Source organism: Nerophis ophidion, linkage group LG07 (genome assembly GCF_033978795.1).
Source record: "Nerophis ophidion isolate RoL-2023_Sa linkage group LG07, RoL_Noph_v1.0, whole genome shotgun sequence".
Taxonomy (NCBI): domain Eukaryota; kingdom Metazoa; phylum Chordata; class Actinopteri; order Syngnathiformes; family Syngnathidae; genus Nerophis; species Nerophis ophidion.
In genome coordinates, this window is record NC_084617.1 from 25,760,488 (window position 1) to 25,777,518 (window position 17,031).

Below are 17,031 nucleotides of genomic sequence, written 5' to 3' on the forward strand. Positions count from 1 at the left end.
GCTATTCCCCGCACCTGCTTTGTTTTAGCAATGAAGACTATTTAAGTTGTTGCTATTCTTCTTTGTAGGTACATTGTTAATTGTCACATCATGTACGGATTTACTTTGTGGACGCTTTCTCTGCTCCACACGCTGTAAGTCTTTGCTGTCGTCCAGCATTCTGTTTTTGTTTACTTTGTAGCCAGTTCAGTTTTAGTTTCGTTTTGCATAGCCTTCTCTAAGCTTCAATGTCTTTTCTTTGCGGAACTCGCCTTTACTTTATATTTAGTTTAAGCATTAGATACCTTTTTACCAGCACACTGTCATCTGCATATTATGATCACGACAAACCATGTTCCCGACATCTACAAACCAATTAGCTACCTGCTGCCACCTACTGATATGTAAGAGTATTACACGGTTACTCTGCCAAGCTCGAGACAGTACAGACACTGAACAACGGCACGTTTTTTGAGGATTGTAGTTACTAGTTTGCAAAAAATATTTTTAACCCAATTAGGTGGGATTACATGATCTGCCACGGCACACCAGATTGTCCGTGTGCCGCGGCATAGTGGTTGGAAATACACTGCATTACATCATATAAATACATTAATTATTTTATGTGTTAAATTACAATACATTGCATTGCAAGACAATAAATGATATTACATTACGTTACAATACATTACACTACTCTACATTACGCCATATTACATTACAATGCATTACATAGCATAAAACTACACTGCAATGCAGTACATTTCATTATATTACATTACAATACATTATGTTACATAAAGTTACAGTACATTACATTACATAACATTATAATTTTATACACTACATTACAATGCAATACAATACAATACATTACATTACATAACAATGTAATGTAATGTGTTGGAGGTAAAGTGTCATTGCGGAAAGACCTGCAAAAACACAAGAGGGCTTAAAATACACCAAGCCAGGACCACATGTGGAAAAGGGGAGACACAGGTGCAGCGCACAGCGGTAGCACCTGGTGAGACGCAGGAGAGCTCCAGTCAGGAAGTACCCCACAGCACTGGAGATCTCTCAGTACCAGTGCCACCTCAAGACCTCAGGCGGGATCCACCCCATACCTCTTCAGAGAACCAAACCCACCCTGCGAGAGAACGAATTAAGTGGCCAACGATGAGTGACACCAAAAAATGGAACCAACTAGACGAAGACCTTGACAAAGTGCTAGAAGCCACTCTAGCAGGAACAGCTGAACAGAAAGTCAATACACTCACAACAATAACGTACAATCTGGCAAGGGAGCAGTTTGGGATGGAGGACAAGAAGGTTTACACCAAATTGGCGCATCAGCCAAGCAGAAGAGAAAGAGAAATCCATCGCCTAAGGAAGGAAATCAAAACTCTAAACAAACAGTTCAAAAGAGCCACTGTCGAGGAAAAGGAAGGCATCAAGGATCTGACAAGGCAACTTTGGGAGCGTCTTTGCAGACTCCGTAGAGCAGAAAACATTCGGAAGAGGAGGAAGGAGAGGGAGAACAGAAGAGCACAGTTCACCAAAAACCCTTTCAGATTCACCAGGAAACTACTGGGTGAAGCAAAATCCGGAGTGCTAACCAGCTCTAGGGAAGATGTGGAGGCGTTCCTAAGGGAAACCCATAATGACACCTGCAAAAACCAGGCCCTGGGTGCCAACCATAACATCGGCAGCTCGGAAAAACCAAGAAAGGAGCTCAACATCGGTGAACCATCCTGGAAGGAAATCCAAGATGTGGTGAAAAAGGCCAGAACAGGATCTGCCCCTGGCCCCAGTGGTATACCCTATAAGGTATACAAAAAATGCCCGATGCTCCTTCGGAGGCTGTGGATGCTGTTCCGGAGAATCTGGAAAAAGGGCACCATTCCATCATGCTGGAAGAAGGCAGAAGGCTGTTTTGTGCCAAAGGAAGAGAACTCCTCAACCATAAATCAATTCCGTACAATATCACTTCTAAATGTAGAAGGCAAAATCTTCTTTTCTGTACTGGCAAAAAGGATGACCTTATACGTGACTGAGAACGGATATGTTGACACCTCTATCCAAAAAGGTGGAATACCAGGCTTCTCTGGATGCCTGGAACACACCGGAGTTCTCAGTCAGATAATCCAGGAGGCCAAAGCAAGCAAAGGCAACCTGACTGTTGTCTAGCTCGATCTGGCTAACGCCTACGGATCAATCCCTCACGCCCTCATTCACACTGCACTAGACCATTACCACATCCCTCTGCACATCAAGGGAATGATAACCAGCTACTTTGGGGGCATCCAGATACGTTTCAAGACAGCCAATTTCACAACTCAGTGGCAAAACCTGGAAAAGGGAATCGTAACTGGATGCACAATCTCCCCCATCCTCTTTATCATGGGTATGAACCTCCTCATAACAGCTGCTGGGAAAGAAGCCAGAGGACCAGCAAGGGAATCAGGCATTCAACAACCCTCAATGAGAGGTTACATGGACGATCTCACCGTGACGACCACAACCCATGTGGAGGCGAGACGGGTGCTAACAGTTCTGGACCACATGGCAACATGGTCCAGAATGAAGTTTAAGCCCAAAAAATCAAGGAGCATGGTGATCCGGAAAGGTAAATTGACGAACAGGTTCAAGCTGCAAGTGCAAGGAGAAGTGATTCCATCGATTGAGGAGAACCTTATAAAGTGCCTCGGAAAGTGGTTTGACAGCTCACTTACTGACAGGAACAACATCACCAGTACAGAGAAGCAGACAGAGGAGTGGCTGAGGAAGATTGGAAAACCAGGACTCCCTGGTAAATTTAAAATATGGCTCTACCAACATGGACTGTTACCAAGACTCATGCGGCTGTTGACAGTGTATGACATCCCTATGACACGCGTAGAAGGAGTGGAAAGAAAGATCAACAAGAACCTCAGAAAATGGCTGGGAATCCCTCCAAGCTTCACATCAGTAGGCTTCTACATAAGATCAGGACAGCTCCAGCTTCCCTCGTCATCCGTGGTGGAGGAATTCAAGGTAGCAAAGTGCAGAGTCTTAATGACATACAGAGACACCCAGGACGAACAAGTCAGACACGCAGGCGTCACTACAAGATCAGGACGCAAGTGGGCAGCTGACACAACTGTTGCACAAGTTGAGAGCATATTGAGGCTATGTGACATCATAGGGATGCCATGCACAGGGAGACAGGGTCTTGGAACTTCCCATGTCCAACAATGGAGTAAGGCAGAACCCAGGGAAAGAAGAGCTATGGTCCAGGATGAAGTACGAAACCTGGAAGAGGAAGGTCGGATATCAAGAGCAGTGGAACTAGCGTCCCAGGGAGCTTGGACCAAATGGGACCCCCCTAAGAGAAAGATCACATGGGCAGATCTGTGGAAGCTGGAACCATTCCACATCTCTTTCTTGCTAAGATCAGTGTATAACACACTCCCGACTCCAACAAACTTGCACAGATGGGGCATGAGAGGGGATCCACTATGCAAACTTTGCGGGCAGAAGGGTACCATGGCACACATTCTGTCAGGGTGTAAAACAGCACTCACCCAAGGGAGATACAGATGGCGTCATGACAAGGTGCTCATGACACTGGCTAACACCCTGGAGCAGCAGAGATGCAAGAAACAGCAACCCCAAGGGAAAACAAAATCCATCCAGTTTGTGAAGGAGGGAGAAAAGCCACCAACCACAGCAACAGCAAGGAAGAGCCTACTGCAAATGGCACGGTCTTGGGATATGAAGGTAGACCTGGGAGGAAGGCTGCAGTTCCCCCAGGTTGTACAAACAACCCTGAGACCGGATGTGGTGCTGTGGTCTGAAGAGGCAAAGAAGATAATTCTCATTGAACTCACAGTCCCATGGGAAGAAGGTTGCGACCAAGCCTTTGAAAGGAAAAGTGCTAAATACCAGGACCTTTTAAATGACTGCAGGGGAAAATGATGGCAGGCATTGCTGTTCCCGGTCGAGGTCGGCTACAGAGGATTCCCTGCCCAGTCGGTATGGAGAATGCTCACAGCTTTGGGAATAACAGGGAAGGAGAGAAAGACAGCAGCTCGCAGGATGGGGGAGGCAGCGGAGAGAGCCTCTTGCTGGTTATGGAGCAGGAGAGATGAGATGAGCTGGAAGCCAGGAGGAAGAGATAGGCAGTGACTTGGCCACCACTGCCGGCCCACCAGCGGTAGGGTGTTACGGTTCAGGGTCGAAACACCCAATGACCGCTGGACACCGTCTGAAGATATCAAGTTCTCCTGGCCAAGGCTCCATTCACCTAAGGTGAATGAAGAAGAAAGCATCTCCGGATGTAATGCAATAATATGTGTTAAATTACAATACATTGCATTGCAATACAATAAATGATATTACATTATGTTACAATACATTACACTACTTTACATTACGCTATATTACATTACAATGCATTACATAGCATAAAACTACACTGCAATGCAGTACATTTCATTATATTACATTACAATACATTATGTTACATAAAGTTACAGTACATTACAATACATAACATTATAATTTCATACACTACATTACAATGCAATACAATACATTACATTACATAACAATGCATTACATTACAACGCAATACAATACATTACGTTACATAACAATGCATTACCGATGCGTGCTGAAAACAAAGTTTTGTTGTACTTTTGTGCAATGACAATGAAGACCTACCATTACAATACATTACAGTACATTACATAACAATACATTACATTACAATAAGTAACATTACCTTACCCTTGCATACTTTATATGACTATACATTACGTTATGATCCAGTACAATACAATACATTACAATACAATACAGTGTATTCCATTACATTACATTGCATTACAATACATTGCTCTACATAACGTTAAAGTACACAACATTACAATACATTACATAACAACACAGTACATTACATTACAATACACTGGTCCACAAGTGGATCATTCTAGAATTATGATCCATCCTTGTAACTTTACTTCTTTAGTACGTTTTTAAAAATAGTCTCCATCAGAACATAACCACAGGAAATGGCAGCACACTGAAAAGAAAACATGCATAATTCATCTACAATTTTAATGAGCGTATAAAAGACTTTAGATTAATACATTTTCTACAATCACATTTCACTTTGTCCCAAAAAATACACAAAAAAATCGTAATCCGCATAATTGGTCATGACGCATTTGCAAAATGTGAGTGAAAAAGGTATGTAAAGAGAGAAAAATATTCACATCATATTTAAAAAAAAATGCCAATGATAGTCACACACACACTAGGTGTGACAAAATTATTATCTGCATTTGACCCATCACCCTTGATCACCCCCTGGGAGGTGAGGGGAGCAGTGGGCAGCAGTAACCCCCAATTCCATATAAACGACAAACCAACTTTCTTCTGCTGGGTGGGGCCTCACAGCAGCCCCCACTCCCTGTTAAGAGCTTTCATGTCTTGTCTTTCCTAAAATTCTGCAGTAGAATGGTGTTTTTTAATAAGTGTATGTAGAGTGCCCGAATGCTAGCTAAATATAGCCACAAAGTCGCCAAGTTGGCAACGCCAATCTTCCCTCCTGCTGTCTTCTTGTTCTCTGGCAGATCAAGTACATATATGAGCTATATTACGATACACGCCACCATAGGCTACATTCACAGAAAGTCCCATTAACATGAGTATTTATTGAACTTTAAATATAACTACTGTAAGTAAATTAGTAAGAAATAAACAAGAGTTTTTACTTTTCATTTTCATTTTTTTGAGTCAGTGATGCTCAATGGAGATGAGTGATTTGTGTGTGTGTGTGTGTGCTGCTCTTTGTGACCTCGCAGTGCTGGTCCATTACTGGCGTTCCCGCCCTGGGCGATGTTTGTTTGACGACCACATGAATGCTGGTGTTACGCAACAGGGCGAGGGGGAGGAAACTTTGTCCTGGTGTCACAGTCGTCTGTGTCACGTGCACACTTTACTTCACTTATCTCACTCTCCTCATGCATGAAGAGCATTGTGCATGTACTGTGTAGTACTACTAGTAGAAGTGCCACATTTCTACTTGTAACTGTAAATATAATGTAAATGTATATATACATAAACATATATATATACACACATATGCATATATATATATATATATATATATATATATATATATATATATATATATATATGCATATATGTATATATATATTAAATATATATGAATACAAAGCAAAAAAGATACAACACTACTGTATATGATTTAAAAACTATTTTTATAATCAGCCCGAGGTATGGCTTGCTAGTACACTACTACAACTACAGAATACTACAGCCAAAAACAATGCAAACATGGGTTATTTTTCTCCGAGAAAGCCTAAATGAAATGAATTGATTAACGTGGACCCCGACTTAAACAAGTTCAAAAACATATTCGGGTTTAACCATTTAGTGGTCAATTGTACAGAATATGTACTGTACTGTGCAACCTACTAATAAAAGTCAATCAATCAATGGTACCTAGTACCCATTGACAAAAGACGCTGGCTTGACCACCATGCATATTTAATTAGCCGGATATGACACCATATAAATCCAAGCAATAGGGATCTAATGCCATTTCATTGTTTGTAATGTTCTTTTTTTACATTTAAAAAATGTTAACATTGTGTTTAAAAGAAAGTTGCATACAAATGATGTAGTGTTAATATCTTTGTAAAGTTAAAACTGAAATACTTATTTTACACTGTACAGGTGTGGATTCAGTTTGTAGATTATTTCGAAGTAAGAATTTGGTCCAGCAGTGTCCAAACTACGGCCGGTGTCTTCAATTTGGTCCACAAGAGGGCACCAGCTCAATACACAAGATCAGTGCATCCATATCAAATATAAATATATAGTGACTTGATTGCTGCCATTTAGTTGCCAACTAATGGCCAAACAGAGGAACTCTGACTTTAATTGTCCTTCCATGTCAAAAAAAGTACAGCATTTACTTATTTGACCCAATCCAAACAACATTCCCTAGTCATGGTGAAGGGAAAAAAAAATCCACCAGTGCAAAAATTCAACAAACATGGTGACACAACAGAAATGGCTCATTGAACTTTGTGGATATTAAAAAAAATACGTTAGAACAACATTAAAAAAAATAAAAAAATAAATTATACTCATTTAAATCCATTATAAGGATTACACTTTCTCCACACTTATCCACATTTAAAATCTTAAGGAGGTTGTCACGGAAGTAAAAAAGGTAGGAGTTGAACTTTCACATACTCTTTATAACCAATTATAATAATTATTATTTACATATCCATTATATTATTGTAATAACATTTACTTGTATGTACGTTAGGCTTTATATATATACATACATACATTCACACACATATACACACACACACATACATGTATATGGACTCCCGTAATTTATCAGTTGTCATGGGATTGATTCCTACTTTTGGGATCCATGTGCCCTTCCCCCACCCCCACACACACACACACCGCATCTGTGCTGACCTCTGATCTTTGCACACCAGCTTCTCTGCCCTGCACCACGCAGCTCTCACGGGGACCGCCGATCTGCTGGTGGCGCTGCTGGAAGCTCAGGCATCTGTGGACGTCAAAGACAGCAACGGTAGGACGGACGCGCCTTCTTTATCAACATCATCATCACCATCACCACCATGAGAGATCAACCTATTATTGTCACCGATATTTGGCATTTTGACATATATCTTTATCGGCATCTTTTTATCGTACCTTTTTTGTTTTATATACAACTACAACATAACTACATCCGCAGATATATATATATATATATATATATATATATATATATATATATATACACACATATATATATATATATATACACACACATATATATACATACACACACATATATATAAATATATATACATACACATACATACATACATATATATATATGTGTGTATATATATATATAAATATATATATTTATACACATACACATACATACATATATATATGTGTGTATATATATATATAAATATATATATATGTGTATATATATATATATATATATATAAATATATATATGTGTATATATATATAATATATATATATATATGCAGTATATATATATATATATATACACATATATATATACAGTGTGTATATATATATATATATATATATATATACAAACCCCGTTTCCATATGAGTTGGGCAATTGTGTTAGATGTAAATATAAATGAAATACAATGATTTTCTAATCATTTTCAACCTATATTCAGTTGAATGCACTACAAAGACAAGATATTTGATGTTCAAACTCATAAACTTTTTTTTTTGGCAAATAATAATTGACTTAGAATTTCATGGCTGCAACACATGCCAAAGTAGTTGGGAAAGGGCATGTTCACCACTGTGTTACATAACCTTTTCTTTTAACAAGACTCAATAAACGTTTGGGAACTGAGCAAACTAATTGTTGAAGCTTTGAAAGTGGTATTCTTTCCCATTCTTGTTTTATGTAGAGCGTTAGTCCTTCAACAGTCCGGGATCTACGCTGTCGTATTTTATGCTTCATAATGCGCCACACATTTTCGATGGTAGACAGGTCTGGACTGTAGGCGGGACAGAAAAGTACCCGCACTCTTTTACTTCAAAACCACGCTATTGTAACACGTGGCTTGGCATTTTCTTGCTGAAATAAGCAGGGGCGTCCATGATAACGTTGCTTGGATGACAACATAAATTGCTCCAAAACCTGTATGAATCATTCAGCATTGATGGTGCCTTCGCAGATGTGTAAGTTACCCATGCCTTGGGCACTAATACACCCCCATGCCATCACAGATGCTGGCTTTTGAACTTTGCGCCTATAACAATCCGGATGGTTATTTTCCTCTTTGTTCCCGAACACACCACGTCCAAATTTTCCAAATATAATTTGAAATGTGGACTCGTCAGACAGCAGAACACTTTTCCACTTTGCATCAGTCCATCTTAGATGAGCTCGGGCCCAGCGAAGCCAGCGGCATTCCTTGGTGTTGTTGATAAATGGGATAGCAGAGTTTTAACTTGCACTTACAGATGTAGCGACAAACTGTAGTTACTGACAGTGGTTTTATGAAGTGTTCCTGAGCCCATGTGGTGATATATTTTACACAGTGATGTCGTTTTTTTATGCAGTACTGCCTGAGGGATCAGAGATCCGTAATATCATCGCCTACGTGCAATGATTTCTCCAGATTCTCTGAATCTTTTGATAATTTTACGGACCGTAGATGGTAAAATCCCTAAATTCCTTGCAATAGCTCGTTGAGAAATGTTGTTCTAAAACTGTTTGACAATTTGCTTACAAATTGGTGACCCTCACCCCATCCTTGTTTGTGAATTACTTAGCATTTCATGGAAGCTGCTTTTATACCCAATCATGGCACACAGCTGTTCCCAATTAGCCTGCACACCTGTGGGATGTTCCAAATAAGTGTTTGATGAGTATTTCTTAACTTTATCAGTATTTATTGCCACCGTTCCCAACTTCTTTGTCACGTGTTGCTGGCATCAAATTCTAAAGTTAATGATTATTTGCAAAAAAAAAAAAAGTTTTTCAGTTTGAACATCAAATATGCTGTCTTTGTAGCATATTCAACTGAATATAGGTTGAAAATGATTTCCAAATCATTGTAGTCCGTTTATATTTACATCCAACACAATTTCCCAACTCATATGGAAACGGGGTTTGTATATATATAATTATATATATATATATATATATATATATATATATATATATATATACACATTCATACACACACAATATATACACCAGAGTTGTATGGTATGTCGGTATTAGTATAGTACCGCGATACTAAAGAATCATATTCGGTACTATACCGCCTCTAAAAAGTACCTCCCTCGCTACATCACCCTCACCACCATCATTGAGGTGATATCACCGCCATCACTATCACCCTCCCTACCATCATTATCACTATCACATCACCGTTATCATCAATATCACCCTCACCACCACTATCACCCTGACCCTCATTACTATCACCACCATCATCACTATCATTTTCATCACTACTATCATCATTACATCACTATCACCCTTTATACTATCATTATCACTATCACCATCACTGTCACCATCATCATCACTATTATCACCACCATCACTAGTCACGTGAGGAGCTTTTGACCAATCAGAGAGCATATGGCCAGAGGATCTCCAAAATGATTAGTCAAAAGCCAAATGTGACTACAGGATGCCATGTTTGCTACCAACTTCGAAACCGGATTAGCCATACTCTCTCTAAACACGGCTCTGACTATCCCCATCCTCATCATCATCACAATTATTACGACTATCATTATCACTATCACCATTATCACGATCGTCACCATCATCACCACCATCATTATCACTATCACATCACCATTACCACCACTATCACCATCATTACCATCACCACTACCATCACTATCACCACCTGTGACGATCTGTCACTTCCTTTATTGGTGTTTATTCCCTGTCAGCGCTCTTATTTTTGTTGTATTTCCTGCATGTCTCCCTGAGCACTCGTTCCCCTCACCTGTCCCTGATTGGCACCCCTAGTTGCAGTTGCCAATAAGGCGGCCCTTTATGCCTGCCTCGCCTGTTCATCAGGGCTCGAGTATTGATTATGTTAAGAACCGCTACATGCACGACTGCTTCCTCATTGCTTAAGTATAACAAAGACTCTTACCTGCTCGTCAACCTCCTGTTTCCCGCATCTTGGGGTCACAACTGCCGCAGCCATGCGGGTTCCCGACAAAATCCTCGAACCCTGAGGAACAGGCGAGGCAGGCATAGATAGCCGCCTGATTGGCAACTGCAACCAGGTGTGCCCAACTGCCAATCAGGGACAGGTGAGGGGAACGAGAGCTCAGGAAATGCAACGAAAATAAGCACGCTGACAGGAAATAAACAACTAACGAGGAAACAAACTGAAGTGAAGTGACAGATCGACACACCACCATCATCATGATCACTATCCACCTCACCACCATCATTAGCACCAACACTATCACCTTCACCACCATCATTATCACTATCACCATCATTATAATCACTATCACCCTCACCACCATCCTAATCACTATCACCCTCACCACCATCGTTATCACTATTACCATCATTATCATCACTATCCTCACCACCATTTCACTATCACATCATTATCATCATTATCACTATCATCATTATCACCCTCACCACCATCATTATCACTATCTTCATCATTATCATCACTATCACCCTCACCACTATCATCATCACCATCACTATCATCACCATCATTACCATCCCCACCACCTTCACTATCGCCATTCACCATAACCATAACCATCATCACCATCACTATCATCATCATACTCATTATCATCATCACTATTACCACCAGTATCACAAGTCACGTTAGGGGCTTTTAACTAATCAGAGAGCGTATGGCCAGAGGATCTCCTAAATTGGTAAAAAGCCCCTCATGTTTGCGCCATGTTTGCTAGCAACATACTCTCTCTAAACACGGCTCCATCCCCATCATCATTATCACCTTCACCATCATCATGACAATCATCACAATCACCATTACCATCACTATCATTCTGGTGTGTGCAGGAATGCGTCCTCTCCATTACGCAGCATGGCAGGGCAAATCTGAGTCGGTCCTGATGCTGCTGCGTTCAGGGGCGTCCGTCAACGGAGTCTCGCTAGACGGACACATCCCCCTGCACCTGGCCGCCCAATACGGACACTACCAAGTGGTGAGCTCTTCATCTTCATCACCTCATCCTCCTGACTTGTTTTTCTTTTTAACAACACTTGCCTTCAAAATAAAACCCTGCGTCTTTCAGTCGGAGATGCTCCTGCAACACCAGTCCAACCCGTGTCTGGTCAACAAGGCCAAAAAGACCCCTTTGGACCTCGCCTGTGAGTTTGGAAGAGTCAAGGTGAGTGTGCGCTTGTGTGTGTGCGTATGTGCGTGCGTGCGTGCATTCTCACCAAACCGTCGGTCCCCAGGTGGCCCAGCTGCTGCTGAGCAGCAACATGGTGGTGGCATTGTTGGAAGGCGAGAGGAAGGAACCCACCGACTCAGCCTTTACCACGCCGCTGCACCTCGCCGCTCGCAATGGACACAAAGACATAATTGTGTAAGCAGATCACTTTTCTCTGATTGGATGACGCTGGTTGCTGACAGGAACAGGATATGAGACGATTTTATATCTACCTGTGAATTTAACAATGGAATCATAAAGTATAAATAAAGATGAACGAATGTCACTGATGTTGCAGGCTCCTGCTGAAGGCGGGCATCGATATCAACACCACCACCAAGTCTGGCACCGCTCTGCATGAAGCTTCGCTGTACGGGAAGACCGAAGTGGTGCGGCTGCTCCTGGACGTGAGTCTTCGCTATCAGCGAGCAACTAGCATGGATAGGGATGGGAATTGAGATTTTTTGATTCCACTTTGGATTCTGCTTAACGATTCCGTTCCTTAACGGTTCTCCTATCAATTCATATTTGGGAAATAAAGAGAAAAAAATGTGGATTAACATCAATGTTGTTTAGTTTGGAGGTAACATTATTTTACAAAGCCTACAGTGAGGTCCCAAATTAATATTCTTCTGTTGAAGTTAACACAACAAAACATGTGCAAATTACACAAGAATGTAACATTTACAGTTTGTAACATTTACAGTTTGTAGTAACATGTGATGTCAACTTATTAAATGCAAAGTGAGATATGTCAAGCCCTTATTTTTTATAATTTCGATGACTATGGCTTACAGTTTATGAAAATCTCAGAAAATGTTACGATTTGAAAAACTGTATGCCAATATCATCAAAATTATAACAAATTACCCAGAAGGTGCAAGACATTGAAACAACGTTTAGAAATTGTTGAAATAGGTCCTGATGTTCAACAACTCAAACCTAACATTGAAACAACATGCTTTTTGACGACGTTTAATCAATGTTGGGTTTTGATGTTGATTTGACCATTGAATTGTGGTCATTTCCCAACCAATATTGTACAACACAAATACAATGTTGAAACAACATGCTTTTTGACGACATTTAATGAATGTTGGGTGGTGACATGGATTTAATCATTGAAATTTGGTAATTTCCCAACCAATATTTTACAACACAAATACAACGTTGAAACAACATGCGTTTTTGACAACGTTCAATCAATTTCGGGTTCTGACGTTGATTTGACCATTGAATTCTGGTCATTTTCCAACCAGTATTTTACAACACTAATAAATCTTTGAAACAACATGCTTTTTGACAATGTTTATTCAATGTTGGGTTGTGACGTTGATTTTATCATTGAAGTTTGGTCATTTCCCAAACAATATTCTATCTACTACACAAATACAATGTTGAAACAACATGCTCTTTGAAAATTTTTAATTAAAGTTGGGTTTTGACGTTGATTTGACCATTGAAATGTGGTCATTTCCCAACCAATATTGTACAACACAAATTCAATGTTGAAACAACATGCTTTTTGACGACATTTAATCAATGTTGGGTTTTGACCTTTGAAATTTGGTCATTTCCCAACCAACAACATGAATCCAACATTAACATTGTCTCAATACACAAATACAAATATTTTTCAACATTGTTTAGAAGTCAGTTTTAAAGGACATATATGTAAAATCAATGTTGTTTCAATGTATTGTGCCTGCTGGGAAAGGCTTGACATATCTCACTTTGCATGTAATGTGTTAATATGAAAAATTAATTTCGCATTTAAAGTTAATTGCTGACATGAATGGACTAATTTTTTGGAGTTTCACCCGTATAATATAATGAGACAATCTGATTGTGAGAAAACATGCAACTTTTCTCTGACTACAATTTAACATTCACCTACCGAAAATGCAAACTTTTGACCACAAACTTAGTCGCTGCTCGGTGACATTCGTCTAGTGGCAGACGTGAACCAGGGTGAGTACTGCCCGCCTCGGAGCCAGTCAGAATCTGTCTCTCGTTATGCTCATCTAAATGAGAAGGCATTTGTTTTAATTCAACAAATAGTAGCGCAAAAATGATAGCCATGATAGTTAGTATCTGTTGTATTCAGATGACGTGCTTGCGTTACTGCTGCTGGGAGAGCAAAGGAGCGGTTCAAAAACGCAACTTTCATTTACAATTATTGCATGCTGTGTGTTCAAATGTTTTGGCATATTGTAATTATTACAAGTAGTGCTTTTCTTGTAAATTGTTAGTGTTTTTTACGCCCGGACACCGCCATTTTGTCATGTCATGTCACTATGCACATTGCGTGATGACGCCATTCCCACCCGGAAGATTCGTTTGGCAAGCGATTCCAAGGAATTGATGCACTGGGAACCAGTTCTGAGCAAGAAACGGTTTTCAATTCCCATCCCTAAGCATGGTTGTGCTAATGTGGCGAACTACTATCTATATCAAATGCTCAGAACCGGTTCCCACTCTATCAATTCCTCGGAATCGCTTGTCAATTTTTCAAACGGTTCTCTTATCGATGCCAGTGGTTGGGAATGACGTCATTACGCAACGTGCGTAGTGAGGTCCGAAAGCAAAATAAAGGCGCACGGGCGAAACAAAAGCTCCAGAATTGACTGCATTTTACAAGAAACGATTGCAAAACTGCTACTTAGTCAAGAGGACATACGAGAAATATGCTGAAACAATTGAAAACACAGCATACTATAATTATAAACGAAAGTCGCGTTTTTGAACCACGTCGATCTCATCCCAGCAGCAGTAACGCTAACACGTCATCTGCTGTAAATACAACTGGTACTAACTCACCGCCCATCATGTTAGGGCAATTACCCGGTAAATTGAAATAAATGCCTTTTCATTTGGATGAGCATGACGTCTGCCGCTTGGTGCTACAGGGGCTCCTTTCAGGTGTACAAGCAGTGGCCAAGTTTAACACTTGCGCCCGTTAGCCACAGTGCTACTGATTTTCAAGAAGCGAATGTTCAATCGCAGTCAGAGAACAGTTAATTGTTTTCCTGCAACCACATTTTCAGTCAGTCGTTTCCATTATTCAGGTGAAACTCCCGAAATTACAATATGATGGAAAGGTCCATTCATGTCAGCAGTTTTACTTCAAATGTGAAACGAATATGTGATATTACCTTTTTATATGTAAAGTGAGATATGTCAAGCTTGTGTTTATTCTCATTTTGATGATCATGGCTTACAGTTTTTGCAGACCCCTCATTTTTTATGAGATTTTCACTTCAAGGTTTTCTTAAAATGTAAGCCATCATCAAAAAAATTAAATCAAAAAAAGGCTTGAAATATCAGTTTTCATCCATCCATCCATCCATTTTCTTTTTTTCTTTTTTTTTTTTTTATCCATCCATTTTCTACTGCTTTTCCCTATCAGAGTTTCAGTTTATTTCGAACATGCATATGATGCAATGTAATGCATCACATATTTTCAGTTGTTTCATTACTGCACTTCTGAAGAGGAGTAGGAAGAAGCAGAGCTTATTTAATACTACCCCTTTTCATACAATAGCAATTTTATCCCATTTCCTTGTTCTCTGTTTGTAATAGAACAGAGAACAACATATTTTGAAGGTGAGGCCCGGATGTGCTGGCGTTAATCCCATGGTGGTCACGTCTTGCTTTTGACGTGTTTTACTATGGTAAATAATAATATACCATAGATAAGTAAACAAATATTAAATACAAAAAATAATCATCATCTCAAAAAAAAAAAAAGATGGTCATTAAATTGTTCTTCTTTGTACTTTGGGAACACTCGTAGTTTGAACAGTCCCTTCAACTGAATCATATTGGTGCTTTGTTTGATTTCTTTGGTTAATCCATTCCATAAATTACAATTTAACAGATGTACTAAAGGTTTTACTGTTAGTGTTGTACGTGCACTAGAGATGCGCGCCTAGGCAATTATTTCATCCGCAACCGCCTCACAAAAGTCGTCATCCACCCGCCATCCACCCGAACCAACATTTTATCAAAACCACATCCGCCCGCCACCCGCCCATTGTTATATATCTAATATAGACGATGCAAGGCATTAGTGAGGTAAGAAAGCTTTTGCCTGTTACAAAAGGAGACTGATCCAATGCAGCAGAGACATTCAATGCGTGATGATATTATTTATCATTATTATATTATTATTCTCATTTCCATTAAGAAAGTGTTGACTATTGTTGCCAATGCCCTCAGATCAGGAGTGCGTTCCTCACACTTTGTGTGCGCAGTTGCAGCAAGCAGAACGATGCTTTTAAAAAGTTAAAAAAATGTTTTAGAAACACTAGGCCTATATTTTCTAAATGTTCTGAATTTATTTCAATGAATATTAACTTGTTAACGTTATAATGCTCAAATAGGGACGAGGTCGGGTGCACAGTGAAACAGTGAACAACTTTGCGACAAAGATGAACCTTTGTTGATTGATCTGCAGCCATGACAAAATATCAGACAATCTCCATTGTCAACGACAGGCAGGAAAATAAAGATAAACACATAGCATATGTTGTAGGCATAGGCATAGGCTCATACATTTTTAAGTTAAAAATAAATAAAAAAATACAAAAATGTGCCTCATAAGCCTTAGGCGGTCAATCACGCGCACAAACTTAAATTACACAATAACATATGTATGTCATCCCTATTTAAACAAAAATAAATTAAATAAATTACCTGCAACTTATTGGCCAAGGCAAATAGCTGAAGGGGAGAATCAAACCCATCAGACTGCACTTTATCATCAAACATGAATTATAATGAAAATAGACGGTCGCGACAAACAAAGCAGGCTAAATAGCCTTACATTGTAGCCAATCGGAGATGCGCTTCACTTGAAAGCAAGGCCAGATAATTAACACACAGTAGTATATCTCGAATACAAAAAAAACAATAAACAACGCAATTGCCTTATTTCCTTTGCATTGTAGTGCGCCCAAACAACACGTAACCATCAAAATTATTCAGCTGACCGAACTCGATATAGGTTAGACATGGGCT

At 39.7% G+C, this 17,031-nt stretch overlaps 1 protein-coding gene across 6 annotated transcripts in view; it reads left to right on the top strand.

Moving 5' to 3' along the window:
* Positions 1-17,031, top strand: part of LOC133556153 (caskin-2-like) — a 57,901-nt gene that overhangs the window by 17,970 nt on the left and 22,900 nt on the right. For all 6 annotated transcript variants that reach the window (XM_061905806.1, XM_061905805.1, XM_061905807.1 and 3 more), the window contains exons 4-8: positions 7,515-7,612; positions 11,633-11,778; positions 11,869-11,964; positions 12,035-12,165; positions 12,308-12,416. In XM_061905806.1, the coding sequence (XP_061761790.1) occupies positions 7,515-7,612; positions 11,633-11,778; positions 11,869-11,964; positions 12,035-12,165; positions 12,308-12,416 (580 nt within the window). The remainder of the gene's footprint in view (positions 1-7,514; positions 7,613-11,632; positions 11,779-11,868; positions 11,965-12,034; positions 12,166-12,307; positions 12,417-17,031) is intronic.